At 43.2% G+C, this 24,942-nt stretch overlaps 1 protein-coding gene across 1 annotated transcript in view; it reads right to left on the bottom strand.

Annotated features, from left to right (window-relative positions):
• Nucleotides 1-1,428: 1,428 nt before the first annotated feature.
• The window catches only part of CRHR2 (corticotropin releasing hormone receptor 2), a 116,130-nt gene continuing 92,616 nt past the window's right edge, over nucleotides 1,429-24,942 (bottom strand). The window contains exons 9-12 of the mRNA XM_086614597.1: nucleotides 23,667-23,752; nucleotides 18,035-18,170; nucleotides 16,289-16,330; nucleotides 1,429-1,569 (exon numbers count right to left, since the gene is read on the bottom strand). Coding sequence (XP_086470723.1) covers nucleotides 1,429-1,569; nucleotides 16,289-16,330; nucleotides 18,035-18,170; nucleotides 23,667-23,752 — 405 coding nt within the window. The remainder of the gene's footprint in view (nucleotides 1,570-16,288; nucleotides 16,331-18,034; nucleotides 18,171-23,666; nucleotides 23,753-24,942) is intronic.

The following is a 24,942-nucleotide window of genomic DNA, read 5'->3' as shown; positions in this document are numbered from 1 at the left end:
TCTGGAGATTTAAATCCAGCTTGTGCTGGAAAGTCCCCTAAAACATGTGAAGAAAATTTAGAATATGCATGCTAAAGTGGAAAGAGAAAATTACTCCAGCACTGGTGAGACATAGGTGATGGAGAGTATATTAACACACCTTGCTCTTTTCTTTCTGTTGTTGCAAAGCCCAAAGGAGGGAAGGGGACTGCAGAGGAACAGGGATCCAGTGTAGCACCATGGGCTGAGAAGGGAGACAATTAATCTTGCATTTAATGCCCTCTTGCTCAGATTTTATCATGAGAGTGTTCTTCTGTTGGCTCATTATCAAACAGAGTTTCTTTCCCTGATCTTAGATACAAAACCACTCTCAAGATAGGTGCTCACTTCCTTTCTAAAGTAAAGAAAATGATGCCTGGTTTTATTGAAACCAACCCAGAGTAGTGTTTATTACTGAAAATATACAGTATTTTTGAACATCACATAAAAAGCCTAGCAGATACATCTGCTCTAGTTCAAAATGCTCAATAGATAATCTTTGTGCAGCATGTAGCACTATCCTCATAATGCAAACATCCTCTTCTCATTATTATTTTTACAGTGCTTCCTTTTTATATTTTTAAACTCAGAAAACATGTTCTGTTGTCCTTCCCCACCCCAATCCTCTTAGCTGAAAAAAACCCCAAAGACTTTCCAAAGGCTACTTACATTGTGTTGGAAGCGTGGGGCTAAGAGGAATAAGGGTGTTTTATAGAGCTATCTAGAGATACTGCTGTCCTTTTCAACATCTTCTGTATGAACAGGGCACAGTTCTTGCAAGGCAAAGTGCCCTGTGTTAAACAGTCCAGTGATGCCCTGGCCAACTCCCAGTTTATCAAAGGGAGAAACGAGGAAGGTAAATAAATTCGGATTTTTCACACCTTCAGACTCTCTTTTTCTTGCTGCCACACATTCTCAAATGACAGTTCTGCAGAGAAGAGATTTTTACAAATAAACAAGAAAGAGACGGGCTATCTACACACCAAACTGTTGAAATCATTGGGAATCAATGTACAGGGTGAGATGGACAGTATATTAAAAACAGTCTTTGTTCACCACAATACAGAAGGGAAACACAAAAAAAAAGGAAGGAGAAAAAAATTGATTGTTCCTGCCAGTGTGCTGTTTCAGACGTTGTGTTGTGAACTTCCACAAGGTGCAGTCAGTGTCAAATCTCTTTCTTCTTTGAATCTGTTTCGCCACCACCTACTCCAAGATGCTTTTGCCTGGTTGCCTTAAAGCAGCATCATGAATATGGGAGATGAGAGTCCACGAAAATACGATGGGCACCTCATTGCAAAAGAGAGCAGTGCAGAACAAAGGAAGAAAGTTTGAAGAAAGGGGCTTGGGAAGAGTGAAGAGAGAAGAACCCTGAAGGCCACCAGGTAGCGTGTGTATGTGTGGGGCATATCACACGGCTGCGGTCTGTTTGATGCTATGGAAGCTGATTCGTGTCGGAGAGGTGGGGATAGACATAGCACGTGCCACACGCACTCGGAGCGAGTGATGGTCTTGCCAGCGGTGCCATCTTTTCCTGGCAGCAGAACGGACCTGGTGAAAAAAAAATGAAAGGTCAGGAACACTTAGAATACCCAGGTGTCCTCTGTAAAGGGACTCTAGACAGCTCTGAGACAAATGATGATACGTGTCAGGCCAGTGAAACACGAAGGGCTTGATTCAGCTGCCTAAACATGGGCATCCAGTTCACTTAATATTATCCTGGGTACTGCATTCTGGGAAAAGCATGGGTTCCACACATCTCATGTATGTCTTAAATTCCCCAGAGCATTTCAAATGGCAATAAATGCCTAAGCTTATGCAATTGAATCAAGCTCTCAAGATGGATGCACATGATGGAGGTCTTCAAGAGACCTATCACAGGACCTGTAATTGCCCCTGCTTCCCTTGTATATGAAGGGGAATCACAGATCATCAAACTAAACATTGGTGCCTACAACAGACACACCTGACCTAACCCCTGTGACCATCTTGTATATGCAGTGGAGGGCTACTCTACAGTCAACAGAAGGTCATCTTCAAGCAGATGCTTACAAATAGGCCAGGTGAATCTTGAACTTTAAGTGTATATTTTGTTGCATGAAACAAAGAGAGACCCTGAAAAATAAGGTCTATAAATAAGCAAAAGGAAGACAGATGACAGGAACCCTAGCCTCAAAAACAATGGAAAGGAAAGCTTGAGATACTCCTAATATAGACTATAATCAATTCCTGTCAAACCATTGGCATAGAAGACTCAAAATCAGAAGCAGAAATGAAACATTTTGACCAATTTCTGGATATTCTTGTTGGTCTCTGCTTACTGCAGAGATGAGAGCAGCTCAGACCCCTAACCCAGGCAGCTAGGCAAGCCTACAAAATCAGGCGAAATGAATCTGGGCCCAGCTTCTTGGACAGTCAATGAGAAATTGTACTCATGACATTTGGAAAGGATGTTTATATTCTGCTGCCAACCTGAAATCCAGTCAACTTCGAAAAAAGAGCATTTTTACACACAACCTCTGTATCAAGCCAGGGCCTCCTTGGCCTAAACCACATTTGTTTAGAAGGTAGGGTTATAAATAACATAATGTAGACATTATACCTCAGCTACTGACCCATAATTCTGTTCCTGACTAAGAGAGAACCAGTCAGCATGGTCAAAGGGTATGATTCATCTCCTCCTAAAGCAGACGTCCAAAGTAGGCCAGAAACTGCATTCAGATGAAAAATACCTATTTCCTTTTGTTAGTTATAAAGTGAGTCTAGACAATTAGCTCTGCTTTAGACGTCTGGATTATAAATTTAGACAATATCGATATCTTACTCTGAATGTTTTCCAATCTTTAATGTACTTCAGTACATCCCTTAAAAGTAAAGGAGTGCTCTTATCCCCATTTTACCACCGGCAGGTCAAAGCTTGGGTATTAATAGCAGTGATGCTGTTCTAGAGTAGACCTCAACATGGATCAGCTACCATGGCAACTGTGTAAGGCCTGGAATGAGCTTGCACAGCCTGTGGGAAACCCATGCTGACAGATCTTCTCAGCTATCAGCACCTAAGGTAGATCAAAGCCATCCTGGATCTGTCTATAATCACCACTGGGATTGAAGGGAAGACGGTATTGAAAAAAATTGTCCAAAGGTGCACAGCCACCACTTTTCTCCATTTCTTTCAAAACTCAGGGCCTGTCTTCAGGTGCAGTGTGAAGTCTTCCTCAAAACATGAGGAACACACACTCCTCAACCCCACTTCAGACCAGCTGCAACGTGCTGTCTAATAGGTGCTCAAATGAACTGATGAGCTCTAGTAGCAGAGATATTTCCCACCTAAACCACACACTGTCAGTAATAGGTGTCCTAGATGAACAGGAATCATGGTCTGATAGTTAAAACATACAAGAGTTCATAAGGAGGACATGGGAAGGAGGGATCTGCACTCCTTCTCTGGGATGGTTTCAACCCTCCCATTTCTGGGTGGGCCTTCAGAGGCTTAGACAGATCCATAGTCTGTATCTGTACTATTTAGAAACTGCAGTGTGGTGGTCTGGCACCTAATGATTCCTTCTCATCACCAGCTTTGTTCATGAAACACACCCATTTCAGGTTTGTGAGTATCAACTTGGAAAACAGTTCGGCAATTGTTCCTCTTTGATGCCTTGTCAGGGTACTCCCGAAGCTGGAAATGCGTCTTTTCTATCAGAGCCCTTCTAGAAGATGCAGATTGGGCAAAACAGACCTGAGGATCTCTTTCTTTGGTTGCTTTCTCAACTGTGTGTGATCTGTGCTGCTTGATCTGACACGTAAGACAAGTAGATGCAGATGTTGATAGTAAAGTTATAGTAAAGTGAGAAGAGTGCCACAATAGGTTTCTTTCTTTTGATTTTGAATCAATGATTTGTTTTGATATAAAATAATGGAGTTTACTCTTGATAGGTGGGACCCTAGAAAAATAAAGGCTATGAGGGGATAAGACTGCTTGCATGGAGAAGAGGAAGAGTGAACATCCAAGTGAAAGAAGGATTTAAGTTAAAAGACAGCACTGCCAGGAGGACAATAATCATCATGAATGAATTTGCAATGAAACTGAGAAGAATGTGGTTAAACAAGAGCACAGGGGATTTCTGGAAGAGCCTCTCATTACAAAGTACTAGGTACAATATGCCTCCACTAGTTTCAAGATGGGGTTTGGTCAGCGTACAAAGTGAGTTAAATGAGATGATAGTTATATCAGAGAGCCGCAGTCAGGATGGGCTGGCTCAGACGTATGCCACTACAGTAAAAGCCAGCCTGGACTGCTGACTTCCACCGCATCATCAAAATGACCTCACGGCCTCACTGAACCCTCCTGTTAAAACACGAGAAACAGTGGAAAGAAGATGTGTCATAGTGCTGCACCTTCCTGAATGCCCAATGTTTGCAAACCTATCATGGTTCTACCTGGAGGGGCCAAGGGATACTTATTCCTGATTCTGGATTTAAGGGTGCATATAACACACACCCAAAGGCAAACAGATGTGCCAGAGTACATACAAGGGGGGATGCTTCTCATCTGAAAGCTTGATACCTAGTCTTAGCTAATTATTTAGGCTTTCAATGTAGACAGTGGAGAAAGAGAGATGATCCCCCTAAACAGGTGACTTAGATATGTAGAATGAATAGGTCCTTGCTCCATCTTGCACCTCTGAGTACAAAACTAGCTTAGCTAAATGTTGGATATCTAAGGCAAATGGTGTTAAGTACCATGTAAAGTGTCAGAGGGGTAACTAGTGTCCTGAAAGTGTCCCATGAAGAACACAGGACTTGCTCTGCAGAGGGATGTTTGCCTCTTGAATGCTCATTTCTCCCCAGGTGTACCAAATGCTGAGATATTGTTAGAAAAGGTTTTTCCCCCTTTCTGCTGGAGTGAAATTCACCCTTGTACAGGGAGCCTGTGATTCATTTAAGTGCTTCAAAGGGGTGAATTTCTTCATCTCTGGTGCAAAAGCAGAGAATAAATCTCTTGTGTCCAGCACAGTCTTGCTAAAGATGTTAACAGCAGTCTGGCAGTCCTGCGAGCTCACGTATCTGACACTCCTGCAGCAGCATTTCACCGGGTCGTGAAAAGGGGAAGCTTTTTGTGTTTCTGAGCAACTTGTGCGAACAGATACTTACTCAGCCAGTGAAGCCAGATTAGATTTATCATTTGTGCTTCAAACCAATCAAGTCAAAAAGAGACACCTGGAGATAAAGACGTGAGTCTAAACAAGCAGTTGTCCGAACAGCTTTTATGATACGGTTTGCTTACAAGCTTTGAGAGGGGATAAAAAGTAGTAACAAAAGTGCTGTCTGCTTGTACAGCTGTACATTCCTAACGGATTTGGCACATGGAAATAGACTCTGCACTTACAGCGGGGGAGTGCAAAGCGTTTCTTAATGACAGAGTAATTGCAATTAGGATGTGACCAGAGCACAAGCAGAAAAGGTTATAAGCTCAAATTTATCTTTCACAACTGGACTCAGAAACAAATGCTGGCTTAACTTTAGGTCAGGAAAGAAAAAATAAAAGTGGCTGTGACTGCTATAATAGCATGTTAAAAAGACACTAAAAAAGCTATTACATAGAGAAAGAGTAATGGAAAAGGATAAAGCAAAATAGTAGCTTTGAACCTGGTTGTTAATCTCCATAAGAGCAACTGCACCTATGGGTTAAGCATTTGTAGAGTCAGTAGTACCATGGGAGAGTCAGCATTAGCACATCTACAACCTCAAATTAACAGCACTTGCCCATAATAGCCCAAAGACCTGTACAGGCTATCATCAGCAGTTAAAGCGAGCTTGGGAATACAAATTATCAGCTTCTCCTCCACATAACTTCAGTTGCCTGAGATGAGGAAGTTTATCCATGCTGCTGAGCAGAGAGCTCAGTTCTCTTTGTTGACCCTTGGTCTGTCTTGTTCTTGCAAACAGTTACTCTCTCAGAATTACCCTTTTCAGCTCTTTGCACTGTGTGTACTGTGAAGAATTACAGTTTCTGAACACGTGGTCAAATCAGATTTACCAACACATTTGTGCCTACAGAGTGTGGGCACTGCTCTCAGCAGGATGGCTTTAGAGTGGTCAAGAGAAAGATTCAGGTGATGGGGTGGAGAGAAGTCAGTGGGCGATAGTTTTTCTTCCCTATTTGGATCATCTGACTGAGGAGTTCTTCAACTTTCAGATCACATCTGAAAATCACTAAAACCCACATCCGATGATAAAAATTGTTCAAAACCTCTCCTCAAAAGAAGAAAAACAAAAAGAATGAAAGAGATGGAGAGAATGATAAAAACATGAAGAGAAGATTTGCTTTTGATAAAATAGATATCAACTTTGTATTGCTATTACTTATGGAAAACACTGGCTGCTGGCTGATTTTTTGCTGCCATCAGCTAGAACCTTTAGCGACATTAAAAATCAGGTTTTGGAGGAAATGTCATGTCTTATCAGCAGAGAGGAAGACAGCTTGATAAATTCACACAGTGCTTAGAACAAAAGGGCCTATTCACTTGGGGCTTCTTGACGTAATACTAAAATACAATATTAGTAATGTAGGTAAAAAGGAAGAGTCTGATAAGGACAGCAGGACTAAATGAGCTGTCATGGTAATGGAAGTTGAAAGTAAGACCATTGGGATGCCACCATACTCTGTTCCCAGAGGGCATCTCTCACCTGAATGTTAACAAGTGCGGGGCAGAGGGACAACGGGTACTCTCTGACTGTAGAATAATCATGGTGTTCAGTAGTCTATGACTACATAAACCTTATGAAGTTCTTGCTTTGCTCATATGCAACTTTTAATTCCCAGAAAACCAGATCCAAAGGTAAACGAAGTAAATGAAAAAGGTTTATATAGATCTCAATGGGCTTTGAAACAGACTGATTTTTACTCTATGAAAACAGGTCTCAGTAATGAATTCATCAAGTTCCACCTACACTTAAGCATCTTTGTGACATGCTTCAGAAACTTGTGCTGCAGTTAGAGGTAAGTGGAGAATAAATCTGGACTTTAAACATCCTTGGTTATGAACAGCAGTGAGAATTGTGGAAAAGTTGATGAAGATTTATTCAATCTTACCGAAAGCTACAGATGAGCAAGAGGAACTTTCAAGCAATGTCCAGATCAGTAAAAGGGAATTGGCTGTGCATACTTTAAATTTCAAGATATTATTCTCACTGTGTCTGACTCTGCAGTGTAATCCACTTCCATGAAGTTTTTGAAGCCCTGGTCTCTCTCTGTATTCAGCAGAGACATAGGAAAGGCCATAAGGTACTGGCGACAGTTCATCAGAATGAGACAACTAAAATAGATCAGTTGAAATCTACCCTCATTTTGGTGAATCATTGCCTATAAATGAAGCTGAGGGTGATCAGCTCAACTGTATGTATTAGATGTCTAATGTTAGCGGGATAAATCCCATCCATTACACAATACAACTTAAACTAATGCAAGGTGTCCCCCTATACTCAGCACTGGTGAGGCCACACCTTGAGTACTGTGTCCAGTTTTGGGCCCCTCACTTCAAGAAGGACGTTGAGGTGCTGGAGCAGGTTCAGAGAAGGGCAACAAAACTAGTGAAGGGTTTAGAGAACTTGTCCGATGAGGAGTGGCTGAGGGAGCTGGGACTGCTCAGTCTGGAGAAGAGGAGGCTCAGGGGGGACCTTATTGCTCTCTACAATTACCTGAAAGGAAGTTGTAGGGAGATGGGGGTTGGTCTCTTCTCCCACGTTATGAATAACAGGACGAGAGGGAATGGCCTCAAGTTGTGCCAGGGGAAATTTAGGTTAGATATCAGGAAAAATTTCTTTACAGAGAAGGTTGTGAAGTATTGGAACAGGCTGCCCAGGGAGGTGGTGGAGTCCCCATCCCTGGAGGTGTTTAAAAACCGTGTAGATTTGGTGTTGAGGAACATGGTTTAGGGACCCTGACAGTGCAGGGTGAATGGCTGGACTCGATGATCTTGAAGGTCTCTTCCAACCAGACGATTCTATGATGCCTTACATGATATCTTAAAAGTCTTCCAAAGGATTAGGGTGTCCCTCAAGGGAGAAGGGACAGTAAATGCTGGATTTAATAGTAAATGCTGTGAAGAAGCCTACGGATCAAGTCTCTCCAGATCCTTGGAAGGATGAAGTGCAGTCCTGAACAGAAGCAAAGAAACAGAAGAGCCTAAGCACAAAGACACTGGACTGACAGACCTGGGGATCTGCAGATAAGGAATGCTAACACTCTCAGAGAGATAGGAGTGAGACTTCATCTATTTTTTGTAAATGAAGTACATCACTGAGCAAATATACTCACGTCCTACAGCCACCTCTCACCCTGCTGGTACCACTTTACAAGGCTCCCAGTAGAGCCAACCTCTCAGGCTAAAGATGGTTACCATTTTTACGTCTTTCCATTACCATTCATGTTACCATTAGACAAAAACTTGAACCAAACATCTCTCTAAAGATGTCATTATCAGTGTTCAGTTCTCCTAAGGCAGGGAAGGGATGTAGTCAAAACAATCTGCAAGGCTCAAAGGAGACAAAAACGAAGCTCAGGTGGAACTTTTTTTCTTCCCAAATAGCCTACATCACACTACTACTTTATGTAACATTGTTAAGTTTCTTTTTCTCCCTAAAAAATATTAGCCTGCTTAATTGGTCTGTAATTTTTGTTTGTTTGTTTGTTTGTTTGTTTGTTTTTCCCAGAGTCTTGGCAGCAATTCCATACGACCTGGTAACATGAGGGTAGTTTTGCAGCACCTGCCAGACTGGGATGTTGACGTTTCATTTCTAAGATCACAACAGTGCAATTTTGTTTTCATATATAACCGTTGGAGAGGCTAGAACAGTTCTGACTAGTTATAAAGATTTGCCACACATTTAGGGTGGAAGCAAATGCTGCTCCCTTCTTCTGGGCTGCAAAGGACCAGAACTAACCACTGGAGAGGGAGGCCATGAATGCAATCAGCCCACTCTAAGCATCCATGATTTTTTTGTGGAGCGCTCTGGAGGCATGCTCACAACAGCAGTAGTGTAGTGAAAAGGAAGATGAGGTGGGGAAGGACCCTCAGACCAGTTGCTACCTTTCACCATGCCTGGACATCTCCTAATTTTTCTCTCTCTGGCAGGACCCCAGTCTCAAGAGACCTACTGGAGTCACAGCAATGAAAGTGATTTTCTACCAGAACACATGTGGGTGTGGGAGACGGGTACTAAGTTGAGACTGCAGTCCTGAAATGAACTGCTGCCTGGTGGTCCCAAAGGGAAGGTTTGATCCCTTCAGTTGACTTTATATTGACCAGACATCCTCAGGGGCATTTAGGAATAGCATTCATACCCATATTGTTGGACGCCTTTGCTCAGAAAGCAATCATTGTGGGAGATGGAATCAAACTTTAGCCCTCTAGGGCACCTCCATATTCATGTTTATTCAGTGATTTGAAGGAATGCAGGTCCTTTGGGTTCAGATGATTAATGTGAAGCCTGCTTAGATTGGTGGGCAGATGGATGACTAACCATTCAGGTGGTGATTCACAGCTGGCAACTATAATGAATAGCCTCCCAAGATGATCAGACCCAAGTAAGCCACTTTGAGCTTAACAGATTTTGAGAGGCAGATGGTGCCTGGGTAAAGGGTCAACAAAAAAAAAATCAAATATATTTATCTTTGCCTTGCACCTTGTTGTGAGAATAATTTACGGTGTCAGCTAACGAAGTAACCTGTTCTGTTCCTCTCTGGTTATGGTTTCTCTCTAAGTCAGCTAATTGGTTTCCATTTAAAATGTTAATTCATAGCTGGTTATCGATATTGACCAGATAATACCAGCATCTGAGACCTGCTTGAGTTGAGAATTCATGCTTTGCAGGATTATTTCAGACATAGGCCTTGCTAGTTACCCCTTCGGGATATGGTTAGAAAGGAAGGACAGCTACCTGATTATAGACATAGCTTTCATGAATTATAGAATGATTGAGGTTGGAAGGGGCCACAGAAGGCCTCTGGCCCAAGATCATGATCAAAGAAAGTCCAGTGTAGAAATTATATCTAATTTTGAAATTACGTCAGGGCCTTATCCGGTCATTTTGAGTACATTCAAGGATAGAGATCTCAAAACACTTCTGGGCCTCACTTCTAGTGCTTAAACACCCTCATTATGATTTATTCCACCATGATCAATCAGGATTTCCCCTGTTTCCTTCATTCAGTCTGGTAGCAGGACTGCTCTTCTCTGTCTAGCCCTTCATCAAGCACTATCCCTTTGTAAGTTTGGGTCATTCTCACAGAGTCATGTTCATTCACAAGCGCCTTGTTAAGGTACAGCTATGTTATCATCTCCCATTATGGCTGGCAAGGTTTCCAAGGATCATAGAACTCTGAGGAATCAGCACCGGTGCTGCTGGTTATCAGAAATGACATGAAGCACCTAATAACAAGGATAGGTGTTCTCTGGAGGCAGGGATCCTTCCTCCATTATCCTCGTTTCCATCAGGTATTTGTTGAGGTAGCAGGAGTGGAGCCAGGCCTATCAGTGAAATTCTCCTTCCTCTGGAGGTTTACCAATGGCTGGCCATAAATATTTTATATCCTTTTCTGTGGGATGCTGAAGCATCCGAGATCTGACCTCCTTTCCTCCAGACTCCAACAAACAGCAGCCATAAGTCCAAAGCTAACGCAACTGTACAGGAAGATATGTTTGGAATATGAAACACTATAAATGCATGCTTTCCCTCTCTGAAATATTTTATTTTCTCTCAGGAGAAAACCATCACTACTAAGGAGGTCTGGCTGAGAAGGTAGACACCACACTAGAAAGGGAACTGGAGGGAAGATTCATCTTCCTTTAAAGATGCTTTATCTGGAGTCAAAGAGAATAGAAATGTTGGGAATGCTGTATCCATCTGCCTGTGAGCAGAAGGCGTATACTAAAGAACTGAAAGAAGACCCTGGAGACAAAAAGTAGGAGGAACCCCTAAGTGAGCTGTGAGCCTAGAGAGTGATTATAGTGCTAATGAGTGTCCCTACTGCCTTCTTTTGTCTTCCTTTTATGCTCTGGTAAGAAAAGCCAAAGTTGACAACTGTCTTCACTGGCCTAATAACAATGAGCCTCTTTTGGTATGGAAACTATAATGAATATTTTTCCTGGGTTTCATATCATGCAAGCAATTATAAGGATAGTCTACACATGCCTAAAGACTGTAATAACCTTCGCTGAGCCTTTTTTCAGTCTCAGGTCTGGCTATGACCTGGATAGGACAGTAATGTCTTTATCCAACATTCAGTTCTAAGGATCATTGTCAGAAAAATCAGAGGTACCATGTGAGACGAATCCCACATCAGGAACCCTTTCGAAAGACAAGCTTTAATTAAACACATACTATCAAGCTTAGTTACCGGGCTGAATTCATCACCTTGTACTACAGAGGCTGAAGAGATGATTTAGTGGTTTCTGTGGATCTATATTCTCATCCGAATTTACATAAAGATGAGATACCATGAAAGCATATCCCAGATTATAAATTACTATCTTGTTACAGCGAATTGATCTAGGTAGAATAAATTTCATCAACTAAAAAAAAACTAAAGATTTTTTAGTGAAGTGTAATAAAAATTGTCCAACAGTTTTGTGGAAACACATTCTCTTCTGCACAGTTTCATGTCGTATCTATCCTTGTTCCAAAAAACCTCCATCTTAAATATATTTTTTTTTAAATCCAGCATTATGTGAAATTAGATTTGGTCTTGTGATCTGTGAGTTGATAGAAAAATTTTTGAGGAGCATCTTGATTTTTGCAGTCATTGAAAAAAAAGTTCACAACCTACATTCCCTTTTTTAAAGTGACATTTAATGCGAATGCATACATATTTTAATTATGCCATTTTTAATCACCTCTTAAATTCTCAGAAACCTCTCATTCTCAATTTACTTGGAAGTCCAGAGATGCTCTTTACCATTCAGATTAAATTAAATTTGCATAATTTTGCCCTCTAGTGCTAGTTGATTTTCTATGTGTCAAAAAACCCTGACTTTTTTTCCACAAAGTCTCTAGACAAATTAATGAGTTAAGTGCCAACAGCCTCTCATGCCCATCCATGGTACACACAGTTTGTTCAAAAGAGCCTCAGAACTTTTCAGAAGCAATAAACCATAAAAAATTGTCAACTTTGTATCTGAACTGCTTCTCCTTAGGTTCACTGGAATACCTTGTGTTTAATGTGTCTTGGTTTGAAAGACAATCGTATTCCAAATCTGAAGGATCATACCTCCAGCAGAGGAACCCAAATGATACATACTCTCTCAAGACCTGGCCCATCAACTTAATTCAAGATCTGCGTAAATCATTGCATGTTGTGGAAATGAGGGAAAGGGAGATGTTTGACTTCCCAGGTCAAACATCTGCTTGAAAGTAAACTTGTCCCACTTGAAATTCTTCGCATGGATTAAAATTTAATAGCTTCACTTTTTCCCTTCAGTGATCCCACTGCTGAACTGTCAGACCAAATCACTGCAAAATCAGTACCAAGGTCTTTTAGGTTGATATCTTGTATTACCAAGGTGCCATCTTCAGTTAGAGTGCTAGAGGTGCTGCCTTCTCCACTAGAACATCACCAGATCTACTCAAGCAGCACAGCTGTGTAACTCCTCTGATCAGAGGCAAAAGAGCTCATAGGAAGAGAAAGACTCTAAGTCATAAGGACGTGTTGTTTAAATCAAGGGAGGCTACAAGATGATTCAGGGAAAAAACTCTTCTGTTTCATTTGCCAAACTTCATGGATAAAAGACAAAAAAGAAGAAAAAGACAAAAAGACAGAAACTTTGATAACTTTCATCTGTGATTGATATTGTTTGAGCTCTACTACAGACAGTTATTGGAAGTTTGTATGTACCTAGTGGCATCTGTATCAAAGACGGTAATGCAGCTGAGATCCCAGCATTATTAAAGCTTTAAATTAATGGATTTTCTAGCCTTCTTGCTTGTGTCATCATTAAGAGCTGGTCTGGCTCTGTGTGGGATGAATAAAGACTATTACATGCATTTAAAGAACCCAACTCTGTCATAACTGGAAAACCTGAAGCATTTAAAACCTTCTGAGACAGCAAGTCATCAGCCCATCTATCACAGAGACAGGAATATTGGACTCACTGAAGAGATAATAATTTACCAAGGCTTCAGTGATATTTATAAAGATTTCGGGCTACTGAAAGGCTACTACTTACAGGATATTTTGCTTTTAGAGCAAAATCTCTTGTGGATCTCATTAAGAGTGGTAGTACCTCATGTGGATTCAGTGGCCTTTCCTTCACCCCCTCTTCTAGTAGGGACGCCTCTCTGGGAGCAACTGATGTCAGGAGAATGCAAAATGATATTTCGATACTTCCATACCTCTGATGCGATGCTGTTCGCGTAAGGAATACAGGCTTTTTCATAGCAAATAATTAAGGAAAGGAATGTACTGCAAATCCAATCAAGTGGTAAATCAGTATGGCTTTCGCTGCTTAGACACGGAAGTTTACACTTCTGCTGTGCTGCCAACCAAGGCCTTCACATACGCCTCAGTTGGCAATGTAGCCTGCACAGGCCGCTCACTTCGCAAGGAGGCAAGATACAGCATGGAGATACAACAAGCTTTTGCAATGGGATGGGATGTGATGTGGCCTTCAGGATGTGATCTCGGAAGCATACACTCTTTTTTAGAATGCTTTTAGATCTCCACATACTCATGTGGAGATCTAGGGAGGACAGGCACAATCGTAAGGGAGAACTTTTATAATAGTGTACTACAAGATGCAATTTTTTTCTTGGACAACATGATTACAAACCCAGAAAGCTCTGAAAATTCACTGAATTTGCTACTTGTTTCTAAGCTGCGCAGAGCTGAAGCTAGAACAGGGCAGGAAATTTCACCCTTTAAAACTTTTATGATACCTCAAAAACATTCCCTCAGTACATTAAGATGAGTCCAAAGTCCTTTCACAGTTTTTGAAATAGACAATGCTCCAATATTTGGGGGGTTTAGACTTATGTTATATCTCAAAGAAGTAGTCAGGGAGTTGGCATGGTTTAGCTAGTGGAAGTTACACATTAGATGTAAACAGACGGCTACAGGGAAGATTTCCCTCACAAATTCAGCTATTTGTAGGTGTCTACAGGTGAGTGGAATGTCTAAGCATGCAGTCACTGGAGAGCTAGTCCATACTGTCAGTGAAAACAAGAGTTGTTCAGGTGAGCAAATTGAAGTGTCTATTGTAGGCTAAGCTGATGAGAAAAAGATTATTTTGATTGTCTTGAGTTTGTGACATAGAGAGCTTGTGCCATTTGAGAAGCCCCATTGTATCCCTCTTGACTTCCCGCTTCCTGGTCAGAAGGTGTGGATCTTCTATACATCTTGTATCATATCTGGTAGAGCCATGTGGATGCCTCTGATACTCTATAGCCTCTGAAGTGGCACCAGATAGCTATATTTAGGGAAATGAATGAAGATCACCTACGTCACTCAAGTTGGGTATCTTAACTTGAACTGACTCCTAGAAATGCCCATTCAAACTGTAATAGTAGTGTGATATAGCTGGGAAAATCACTGTTATGGAAATTATTCCAGAACTGCTAGTAGATTGTTATCAAGGCATAGAAGTACATGAGGTGAACCATCTCGCCTTTCAACAAGCTTGACTATGTCTGAACTCATTTAAGTTACAGAAGGGAAGTTGGCTCGTGGCCTTGGACAGAGAATTTCAGACTGCTGTACTAAAGGAGATATTTCTCCCACTACAAGACAGCTGAAAGAATCCCAGAACAGACAAAAAAGCGAAAGCCTGGTATGAACAGCCAACTGGTCCTAGGCCAAGTCCACAAAATAGAAGTGCACTAGGGTAATTCGAAGTCCTGACTGACTATGAAATCACGTGTCCCAGGTTCCACCCCTGATGTTCACTGTGGCACTGGTGGCAAGAAAAAAAAAGACAGAAAAAAGCCTGCTGTCTACATGGAAGATTCTCCTTCCACATTAACAATGCAAACCCGATGAATATGACAAGCAGTACTGAAGGGACCTGCCAGACTTCTGGTGCCTTTAACCTCATCAGATTGAGCAGCACAGCAGCTCACAGAAACAAAGTATGGTCACGAGCAATTCAGGCATGTGGCAAGGTTTTGACATAACTGTAGTCCCACAGATCAAGTGCCTGTACTTTTTGGGGAAGATCTCACCTCCCTATTTATTGAGAGGTCAGAATTTATTGAAGGAAAGTTGGAAAGAGAGCTGAGAACACGCTGCTGCCTGTATATAAAAGTGGCATGTGTCTAATCTGAGAAAGAGGTGTCGCTTCGTGTTAACATCACCTCAGAATTAAGGAGGAAGAGGGGAAATGAAGAAAAGCAAAAAAAAATAAAAATAGTGGTACTTCATTGGCTGAAGTATAGAAAATGTTGCAGAGCAAGCTGGGTGAGAAGACATGCCCATTCTTTATCCTAGTGCCACACAGGAGCCCACACAGTGCCCACAATGAAATTAAGCAGCAGCACGTACGAAATACATGCCAATACAGCAGGAATAATTAAGACATGGCATTAATTTCTGCAGAGATCCTAATTTTAACTGGACAAAGATGACATGCTCAAACGCAGGTAAATGAGGCACTAGCAGCGTAATTAGGGGAAAAGATATAAATCTCTCACATTTTGGGATGCAAATCAAACACTGAGGGATATTAGTGAAATATTTCTTACTTGAGTAGCAGTACCTAAAATTAACACTGAGGAACACCACCGAGCCTGTCCCCAACCCTCTTTTCTGAATGCAACAGGCATTGAACACTCGGAGATAGATATCCACATACAAAAAATAATGCTCTAAACTCAGCATGAAAATCTCCTTATAAAAATGGGTCACCTGCAGCATATACCTAACAAGAGCCCAGCTCAGAAGTAATGCTCACGCATGCTCAGAAATAACATTTTTAATTAAAGAGAAACTTCAAAGAAGTCTTAAAATGGAGAACAATAACTTTATAATCTGAGAAGACTTCTTTTCCTCTTCCCTGACTTTCCAGGTAAAAACCTGAATTTGATAAAGCTTGGCGAACAAAGGAGACCTACAAAGAGGGCTGGGAAATTCAGATACACATTAACAGAAACTTCTGCAAGAGCAACCAACTGAAGGGACTATGACTCCATGTAAAAACATTTAATGTCCCTATAATCAGGCATTCAGGTAGGTTCCACCTCCTGAGAATTAATTACATCAACAGCAGGAGACGCTACTTACCTCACCATTCAAGAAGCAGTAAAATACTGACACAAAGAAACCCTGAAAAGAATAGAAAGCAGTCAGTTATTGTTTAAGTATTTTAACACGCAGAATCAGGACTGAGCTTTATCCTGGGATTATCCTGAGCAAATCATAATCTTGTTGAGATCATCTACTTCTAGACAGTTGAAATCTTTACCCAACAACTTCATGAGAAAATACTGTCTTACAGCTCACAGGTGGCATAAGAGCTAGAATCTCGACAGCTCTTCCACTGATAGAGGACATTGCCACTTCACCTGTGCTGAAGCATTATCTACAGCTTCCAGCTGTCTCCCCAAAACGGCACAGACCCCTCACAGGTGCTATGTCACGCCTGCCAGCTCTAGGTGGATGTCTCAGACATAATAGGGTGGTGGTCAAATGGCCTTAGATGGTCTTGTGTGGGCAAATGTATCATCAGGTTGCTTACGTTCATCTGAGCCGAACTGCTCTGTGGAATCTATTGACAGTGGTGACCAGACCCCTGTAATGACTGCTAAGATTGTAATGACCATGATGGAAGCTCAGATGACAACATGATGACACTTTCATCTCTAAACCTGGGAGCGGAATCCTACACATTTTACTTTCAGCAATGGACTTGTGTTACCAAAAAGGAGAGATTCCCTGTGCTTTCTTTCTTACACATGTCTTCATAACTCCAGCAATAAAATAAGCAGTGTAGCATTTTTTGAGACATTGAGCACCAGCAGATAAAAAATATCATTATTTTTAGGGAACGAAAAATGTGGATTGGTTCACTGGTAAAGGCTAAAGTTCCTTTCTTCGTAGATTAAAAAGGACATTTTTCATTTTGAATATTTAGTTTCAATTTCAGCTGGGATGCTCTGCGTTTCAAAGCTAAACATGCAATCAGTAAAACCAGTAATCCAAAGCTCAAAACTTTTGTAGTCCTTAACCCTAGATTTGGCTTGACAGCATGTGTGCTGTGTATTTGTATTGATATCCTGGGTATCACAGTGCTCGTTCCGGCAGATAACACATTAATGTCAAGTTCTACCCTAGTTCAGGAAGCTCTTTAAGCAGAGGTAAAGCTGTAGGACACACCTAAGTAGAAATGTGTGGCTAAACACCGTTCACGGTCTTCAGGCACTTTTGGTTTTGTGTCAAATCCAGAAGGCTGAGGCAATTACTCACATTCCACTGCCTTTTACATCCTGGCAGAACTCCTGTTAAACTCAGGGAGGGAGGAGACAGGGTATGAGTTCTCAGCTGGTACGGTCTGATGGCTAAGTGCACGCAGCATTGCAGGAGAGCTGGAGTGAGAGGCTGGGTAATATAACTAACGTCTTAATCAAGCCAGCCCAACAGGTAGGAGTTGTTTCTCCTTGTTTTAGTAGAATCTAGTCTAAGTCTCAGCTCATTGTGCAGCCTGTGAAAAGAACGATGTCTTGGGAGAGTGATTCATCATTCCCTCTCAGGCAGTTTAGGATAGGATGAAACATCATCTCTTTCTTCATCCTGTAGATGGAGCCCAGGTGAGGAGCTGTAGCTATAGGCTGAACACAGTGCTGATGTTAAGGGAGATGAATCCCTTTGGTACACATGGAGAGATCTCCACTCCATATGACATGCTTATACAGCTATTACATCAGCATGAACAATCAACTATTATTTCTATCATTTACTTAATTGCCATAAGTTTCATGGCTGAAAAGTACTGAGGATCCTTTCAGCAGTAGCTGGTATCAGCCCTCTTACCTGAAAAGACTGCAGGAAGGAATTGAAATAGATGAAGACAATCTGGGAGATGTCATCTTCACCAGGGTTGACAAAGAAAAGCATATAGGTGATGCCTAGCAGAGGCAGAAGAACTAACGTTGCCTTGACTGCCTTCCTGTGGGGAGGAAACAGAAATCACGAGTGAGCACAAGAAAGAACAACGGTGTTAACTGAACTGCTCTGGATTGACTAAATCCAAACAAACCACTCCTTTAGTGGAGAGGGGGACGAGTCTCAGAGCAATTCAGAGCAAAGTGAAGTACCTACACCAGCTGGAGAGGAAACTTAGGTGCCTCCTTAGGACAGTTCATCACCTGCACATGTCAAAATATGGTAAGAAAGCAAAAGGACAGCCTAAGACTGTCCCATATGTGCAGGCACTGGAAGAAAGAAGCATTTTAAGAGGGAAATCCACATATCAACTTCCATCCAGTGTCTAACACGAGTGAATGGAGTTAAGGAACACAAGTACTCCCTGTGGGTACCTCCACCTCTCGAGGTATGCTGCTAGAGCACGTGCTGAGGGTAGCAGTGGAAGACTATATTTGCACAATGGACAAAACCAATTTGAGCTTTTTCCCAGAAGGACATCCAAGTTTTAGACACTTCTCAGCCTGCCTGCAGAGGAACAGTCCCGAGGTTTGTGAACAGATTATTGTGCAACCCGAGATGGAAGCTCCTAGGGTCCTCAGGCAATGAAGAACACAAGTTTCTTAGGGCTTGGGAGAGAATATTTAAGGGGGAACCTATGGGATCCCATGTCCGAAAGGCTGGATAGAGTTTAGCAGGGTAGTGTGGAAAGAGTGACAGCCTCCACTTTGGGTTGTGAAGCCACAGGTGAGTTTGCCAGTTAACACTTTCTGACCAGTGTCTGACCACCTGGAGAAACGTTCTGGAAAAGCATTTGACTTTGAATCCTGCTGTCCCCTGAACTCCAGGGGACAAATGGAAACCTTTTTTAAAGCCCTCCCTTTTTCTCTTTTCTTCTTCCAGACAGTTTCGGTCCTATGAATGAGGCTTGCATTAGGCTGAAGCCTTGAGATTCCCTGCAGCCCCAGTGAGTGATTTCTTACACCTCAGGGTGACGCAGAAAGTGCACAATTCAGCTGCTGTGCCTGTGAGACCTGCTCTGCTCCATCTTTTGATTCTGTCTGGAGTATAAACGCGCTCTCTCTGCAACACCTGCACACCCAACACAATTGCTTAGGACTGTCTTATAAATAATACACAAGCAGATGGTGCACAATGCCGTGTAAGTGATTATTAACAGAATTATTAGAGACTAATTTTTATTATTGGTGCTATAATAGTGTCTGGGATGTCAGCTGCGGAACAGCACCTCATTGTGCTAGATACTGTACAAACACAGAAGACTTCAATTTTGCCAAGTCTGGATAAATCCCTGCATAATGCCATAACAGGCAGATAAAGACAGGCAATTAGGCAGGCAGGGGAGCACAAAAACATTGCCAGTGTCAGGGGAGAGTGACAGTCTTAACAAAGTAGCTGCCCGTGGTGGGCAGACCCTGGCTGGATGCCAGGTGCCCACCAAAGCTGCTCTATCACTCCCCCTCCTCAGCTGGACCGGGGAGAAAAAACATAACGAAAAGCTCGTGGGTTGAGATAAGGACAGGGAGGGATCACTCACCAGTTACCATCACAGGCAAAACAGACTCAACATAGGGAAAAATTAATTTGATTTATTGCCAATCAAATCGGAGTAGGAAAATGAGGAATGAAAATAAACTTTAAAAATACCTTCCTCTCACCCCTCCCTTCTTCCTGGGCTTAACTTCACTCCCGATTTTCTCTACCTTCTCCCCTCACAGTGGTGCAGGGGAATGCGGGTTGCAGTCAGCTCATCACATGTTGTCTCTGCTGCTCCTTCCTCTTCAAGGGGAGGACTCTTCACACTCTTCCCCGGCTCCATTGTGGGGTCCCTCTCATGAGAGACAGTCCTCCATGAACTTCTTCAATGCGAGTCCTTCACAGGGGCTGCAGTTCTTCACAAACTGCTCCAGCAGGGGTCCCTTCCACCAGGTGCAGTCCTTCAGGAACACACTGCTCCAGTGTGGGTCCCCCACAGGGTCACAGGTCCTGTCAGCAAATCTGCTCCAGCATGGGCTCCTCTCTCCACGGGTTGACATGTCCTGCCAGGAGACTGCTCCAGTGTGGACTTCCCATGGGGTCACAGCCTCCTTCGGGCATATCCACATGCTCCGGTGTGGGGTGCTCCATAGGCTGCAGGTGGATCTCTGCTCCATCATGGACCTCCATTGGATGCAGGAGCACAGCCTGCCTCACCATGGGTCTTCACCATGGGCTACAGGGAGATCTCTGCTCCAGTGCTTGGAGTACCTCCTGCCCCTCCTTCACTGACCTCAGTGTCTGCAGAGTTGTTGCTCTCACAGATTCTCACTCCAATCTTTGGCTGGAGTTGCGCCATTTTTTTCCCCCTTCTTAAGTATGTTATCACAGAGGCTCTACCACTGTCTCTGATGGGCTCGGCCTTGGCCAGTGGTGGGTTCATTTTGGAGTCAGCTGGCATTGGCTCTGTCGGACATGGGGGAAACTTCTAGTAGCTTCTCACAGAAGCCACCTCTGTTGGTTTATGTGGTGGGGTTTTGGTAGCAGGGGAGGAGATGCAGCGACAGCCCCTGTGAGGAGATGTGAGAAGCCTCCTCAGCTCCAAAACTGCTTGGACCTGCCTCTGGCCAAGTCGGACTCCCCCTCCCCTCAGGTCAAGGATGAGCCATCAGCGCCTCTGCAAATGCCATGTTTAAGAAGGGGACAAAGGAGCCCGAATCAGGCTGGATGCACAGTGAGGAGAGGGGTGAGGCGGGGGGCCTCCCCCCAGCCTCCCGGGCAGGCAGCTGCCCACGTTGGGCCACTGCCACTCGACTGGAGATGGCTGTGGCAGTGCGATTTGGAAAGCTCCAAAGTGCCCCGCTCCCAAGGTGCCAACTGGTTGGAGTTCGTCCTGCTGGGACCACCAAGGTTCGTCGCGCCCAGCATGGCTGCAGCGGAGAGACGACTGAAACCTGAGAGAAATGGCCACGCAGACATCAGGTCAGCGAAGGTGGAGCGGGAGGAGGTGCCGGAGCTGAGATTCCCCTGCAGCCCAACGGTGGTGCAGAGACCCACCCACAGTCCGTGGAGAACCTCATGCTGGAGCAGAGACGCCTGTGCCTGAGGGAGTTTGCAGAGGACTGTCTCCATGGGAAGGACCCTCCACACTGCTGGAGACTGATGGTGAAGCAGAGATGCATCTGCAGTCCGTGGGAAGGGACTCCACACCAGAGCAGGTGGCTGCACCCTATGAAGCTGTGACTCAGTGGGAAAAGCCCATGCTGGAGCAATCTGAAGGGTAAGGATTGCATCCTGCAGGAAGGGCTCACATTGTAGAGCTTTGCGGACTATTTCCCATGAGGAGGGATCCCACGTTGGACCAGGGGAAGAGTGTGAAGAGTCCTCCCCCTTCTAAGGAAGAAGCAGCAGAAACAACGTGTGACGGACTGACCTGCAACCCCCCCATGCCTGGTCCCCCTGTGCTGCTGGGAGGAGGAGGTAGATCTGGGAAGAAGGGAGGGGTGGGGGGAAGGTGTTTTTAAGATTTGGTTTTGTTTCTGAATGAACAGTTAAGGAATTAAATTGATTTTATCCTCAAACTGAGCCTGTTTCGCCCGAGGCCATGGTTGGTGGATGATCTCTCTCTGTTCTTATCTCGACCCTCAGGCCTTTTGCTACATTTTTCTCCTCTCCATCCCACCGAGGGGAAGGAGTGAGTGAGCGGCTGCCTGGTGGCTTAGCTGCTGGCTGGGCTAAACCACGACACCAGACACCACCCCTGTGGCCCCCCTGCTACCAAAACCTTGTTATACAAACCTGACATACTGCCACATCATTTAATATTTGCTTAACAACGGTTTGGACTACGTAGCTTTAGAGCAGCAAGGCTTGCCCCAGGTCTTCTTGGAATGATAAGGATTTCTATTCAGGCTGTGAGAAAGAAGATTCCCTCACAGAGCTTGTAGTGAGGATAAGATCACCGTCATCTGTTCAACGATGAAGGCAGTTACTTTAGGTTGCTTCAGAATCTAACATCTCTAATGCCCTCTGCAAACTGCAGCAGGCAGAAAATGTACTGAGATTTGAATCAGTGTTTTTTCGTTTTAGTTTTACAGCATGAGGTTTGAGTATGAAAAAGGGGTATTTTCCTCCTTTGGTTCTCAGGAAACGTGCAGAGAAGAGTCTGAACAAGAAAATCAGACCACTGCATTAACTTCACATTTGTCCCCAAACCCCAGACAGAAGTCAAAGGACGGAATCAGGCAAAACAACAAAACCTCATTACTGCAGCAAAACTGCCTCCAAAGTCAAGAGCAGGGTGGTTTGAGGATATCGGGATTCAAGTCTCAGCTTGATACAGTAAGATTTTATCTAAAAACAATTTAGAGGCTTGTGACCCATTTTACTCTACAAAATCTATGCTGTTTCCCACTGTGAGGACCTGTCCATAAATACTCCAAAACTCTGGCCCATCTTGCAAGATACTGAAAATGGTAAGACAAGAAAGGCTTTTAGACTGTTTAGACTGATCTCAGTCCACACTGTGGCTGGAAGGGGCCAGGCCACCTTCCTTCTGCTGCCACGGGCTAAACATTCCTGTCTTGTCCTTTCTGCCATACTAGTGCTTGTGAGGTTACACAGCCAGCTCAGGAAACTGATCCACCTGGGAAGCCATCCCATATAAAGAAAGGTAATGATTAGTTAAGGATCAGTCCGTGATGCAACCCGCTGAGTGGTTACACTAATGCTGGGACCGGCTGATGGTAGAGGGCACAATCGCCCTTCATTCCCACACCCTACACTTCAAAAAAACCATTAAACTCTACTGTAAATACCTGTACACACACAGTAATCATTAGCAACGATACTGTTATTGATTACAGATGTAAGAGTTTCGGCCAAGGCTCTGCTCTTTTACTTCTGTCTCTGTTAGGTTATTAGCATGAACAAGGATCTTAATATGCATGTGGACATGATTTATTCCAAAGTCTTGATATTGTGTTGCTCTGCATCTATAAAACTAGAGACTGGGACAGAGAAGCAACCTAGCAGGGACTCAACAGTTTGCCACTGATTCCCCAGATTAGCTGAATGAATGGTCTAGTCATCGGTGAAAGGAGTTAGGATATATTTTTATAATATAATACATATAGAGATTGATAAAGTTCCTTGTCCTCACTTGAAATCGAATCCCTCAGATTTCATTGGAAGGGGGAAACTTCAGATATGTGCTGGGGCATGTGCAAGCCTGAAGGAGGTAAAGACACTGGTGGTTGTGGCAAGTATCTCCACGCCTGTACACCCAGCCTGTTTGCATTGTTTGGACACTGAAATGGAGTGGATAGAAACAATGTAGGCACATTTTTACAGGTAGCCTGCAAAAATAAATACTGTGTACCTAACAGTATGAGCTCGAGGGGTGAGAAAGGCACCCTCTGAGATCAACAGTGGCATCTGGAAAGACAAAGATGGGACAAGGACAGGGCAGGCAAGGCAGCTCGTTGTTAACACCACAAACAGCAAGAAGCACCAGCTGACTTACCTGTACTGTATTGTTTCTGAAGTGGTAGAAGCTCTCAGCTTTGTCATTAAAATCCTAACTATGTTAAATAGAAATACAAAATTTATCTGCAAAAGAAGGAAAAGAGAGGAAAAAATAACTCCAGTGAGTCAAACAGTGGCTTAAAGGATGTGACAGACCTTAAAAGGCACATTTTGCAGTTCCAATCTGATTGAAAACAGCCTCTTGGTTTTAGCATTGATTGCAACAGACTCAGAATTTTACTAGAAATATCAGATTATGCAGCAAAAATCCAACAGCTATTAATGTTTTCAGAACAGCAAAGAAAATGGAGTACAAAAGGAATGGTCCCAGCAAGGAACTTACTTTTACCCCCTTTTACTTCATTCCTGGGTGCTACAAAGAACTAAGGGTGGGATTTGTTTGGCTGTTTGCATCCATGTCTGGCTCAGCTCATCCAAGGCTCCCTGTGCAGGATATTTGGCAGCACTGGGCTGTGTTTGAAACCACTCTCCCACTTCACTGCAGGCTGTGATGGTTACGTAGGGCTCCCCAGACCCAAAGTACAAGACTGCATTGCCGAGATCTGAATGTGAGCTAGTCACACTGGACTCCTATCATATCTGGTGGAGGCTATACATTGCACTCCACAAGAGACATTTAAAATAGAGCAGATGAATCATACTTGAAAAATGCCTATTTTTTTGCACTGTCTTTAAAGGTGAGATGATGGATTTACCACTTCTCTTTTTAATCTGCTGAGCTGGGTAATTATTATTTCTCTCACCGCTGAGAACTGAGATTTGCCCTAATTACTGTTGTTGTAGCACTGCTAACCATTTTCTTACATAAGTTTCCTCTCAGTGTAAACAGGAAAGAAAAAAAAAAAACCAAAAGAAGATTCTGATTTGTAGACTGTCATCAGCAGAAGAATTCGGCACCTAGGAGAGAGTTTTGGGTTGCTTTCAACACATAAAGTAGGGTAGCTTGCAACATACTGATCTGTCTCAAAATTGTCAATGATGTACCTAAAGGGGGCCTGCAAGAAAGCTGGAGAGGGACTTTTGACAAGGGTGTGTAGTGATAGGACAAGGGGCAATGGATTTAAACTGAAGGAGAGGAGATTTTGGTTAGATCTAAGGAAGAAATTCTTTACTCAGAGGGTGGTGAGGCACTGGAACAGGTTGCCCAGAGAAGTTGTGGCTGCCCCATTCCTGGAAGTGTTCAAAGCCAGGTTGGATGAGGCTTTGAGCAACCTGGTGTAGTGGAGGGTGTCCCTGCCCATGGCAGGGGGATT

The sequence above is a fragment of the Tauraco erythrolophus genome, chromosome 7 (genome assembly GCF_009769465.1).
Source record: "Tauraco erythrolophus isolate bTauEry1 chromosome 7, bTauEry1.pri, whole genome shotgun sequence".
In the NCBI taxonomy this organism is placed as follows: domain Eukaryota; kingdom Metazoa; phylum Chordata; class Aves; order Musophagiformes; family Musophagidae; genus Tauraco; species Tauraco erythrolophus.
The sequence above is the reverse complement of the archived record's forward strand: the minus strand, read 5'-3'. Positions and strand labels throughout refer to the sequence as shown.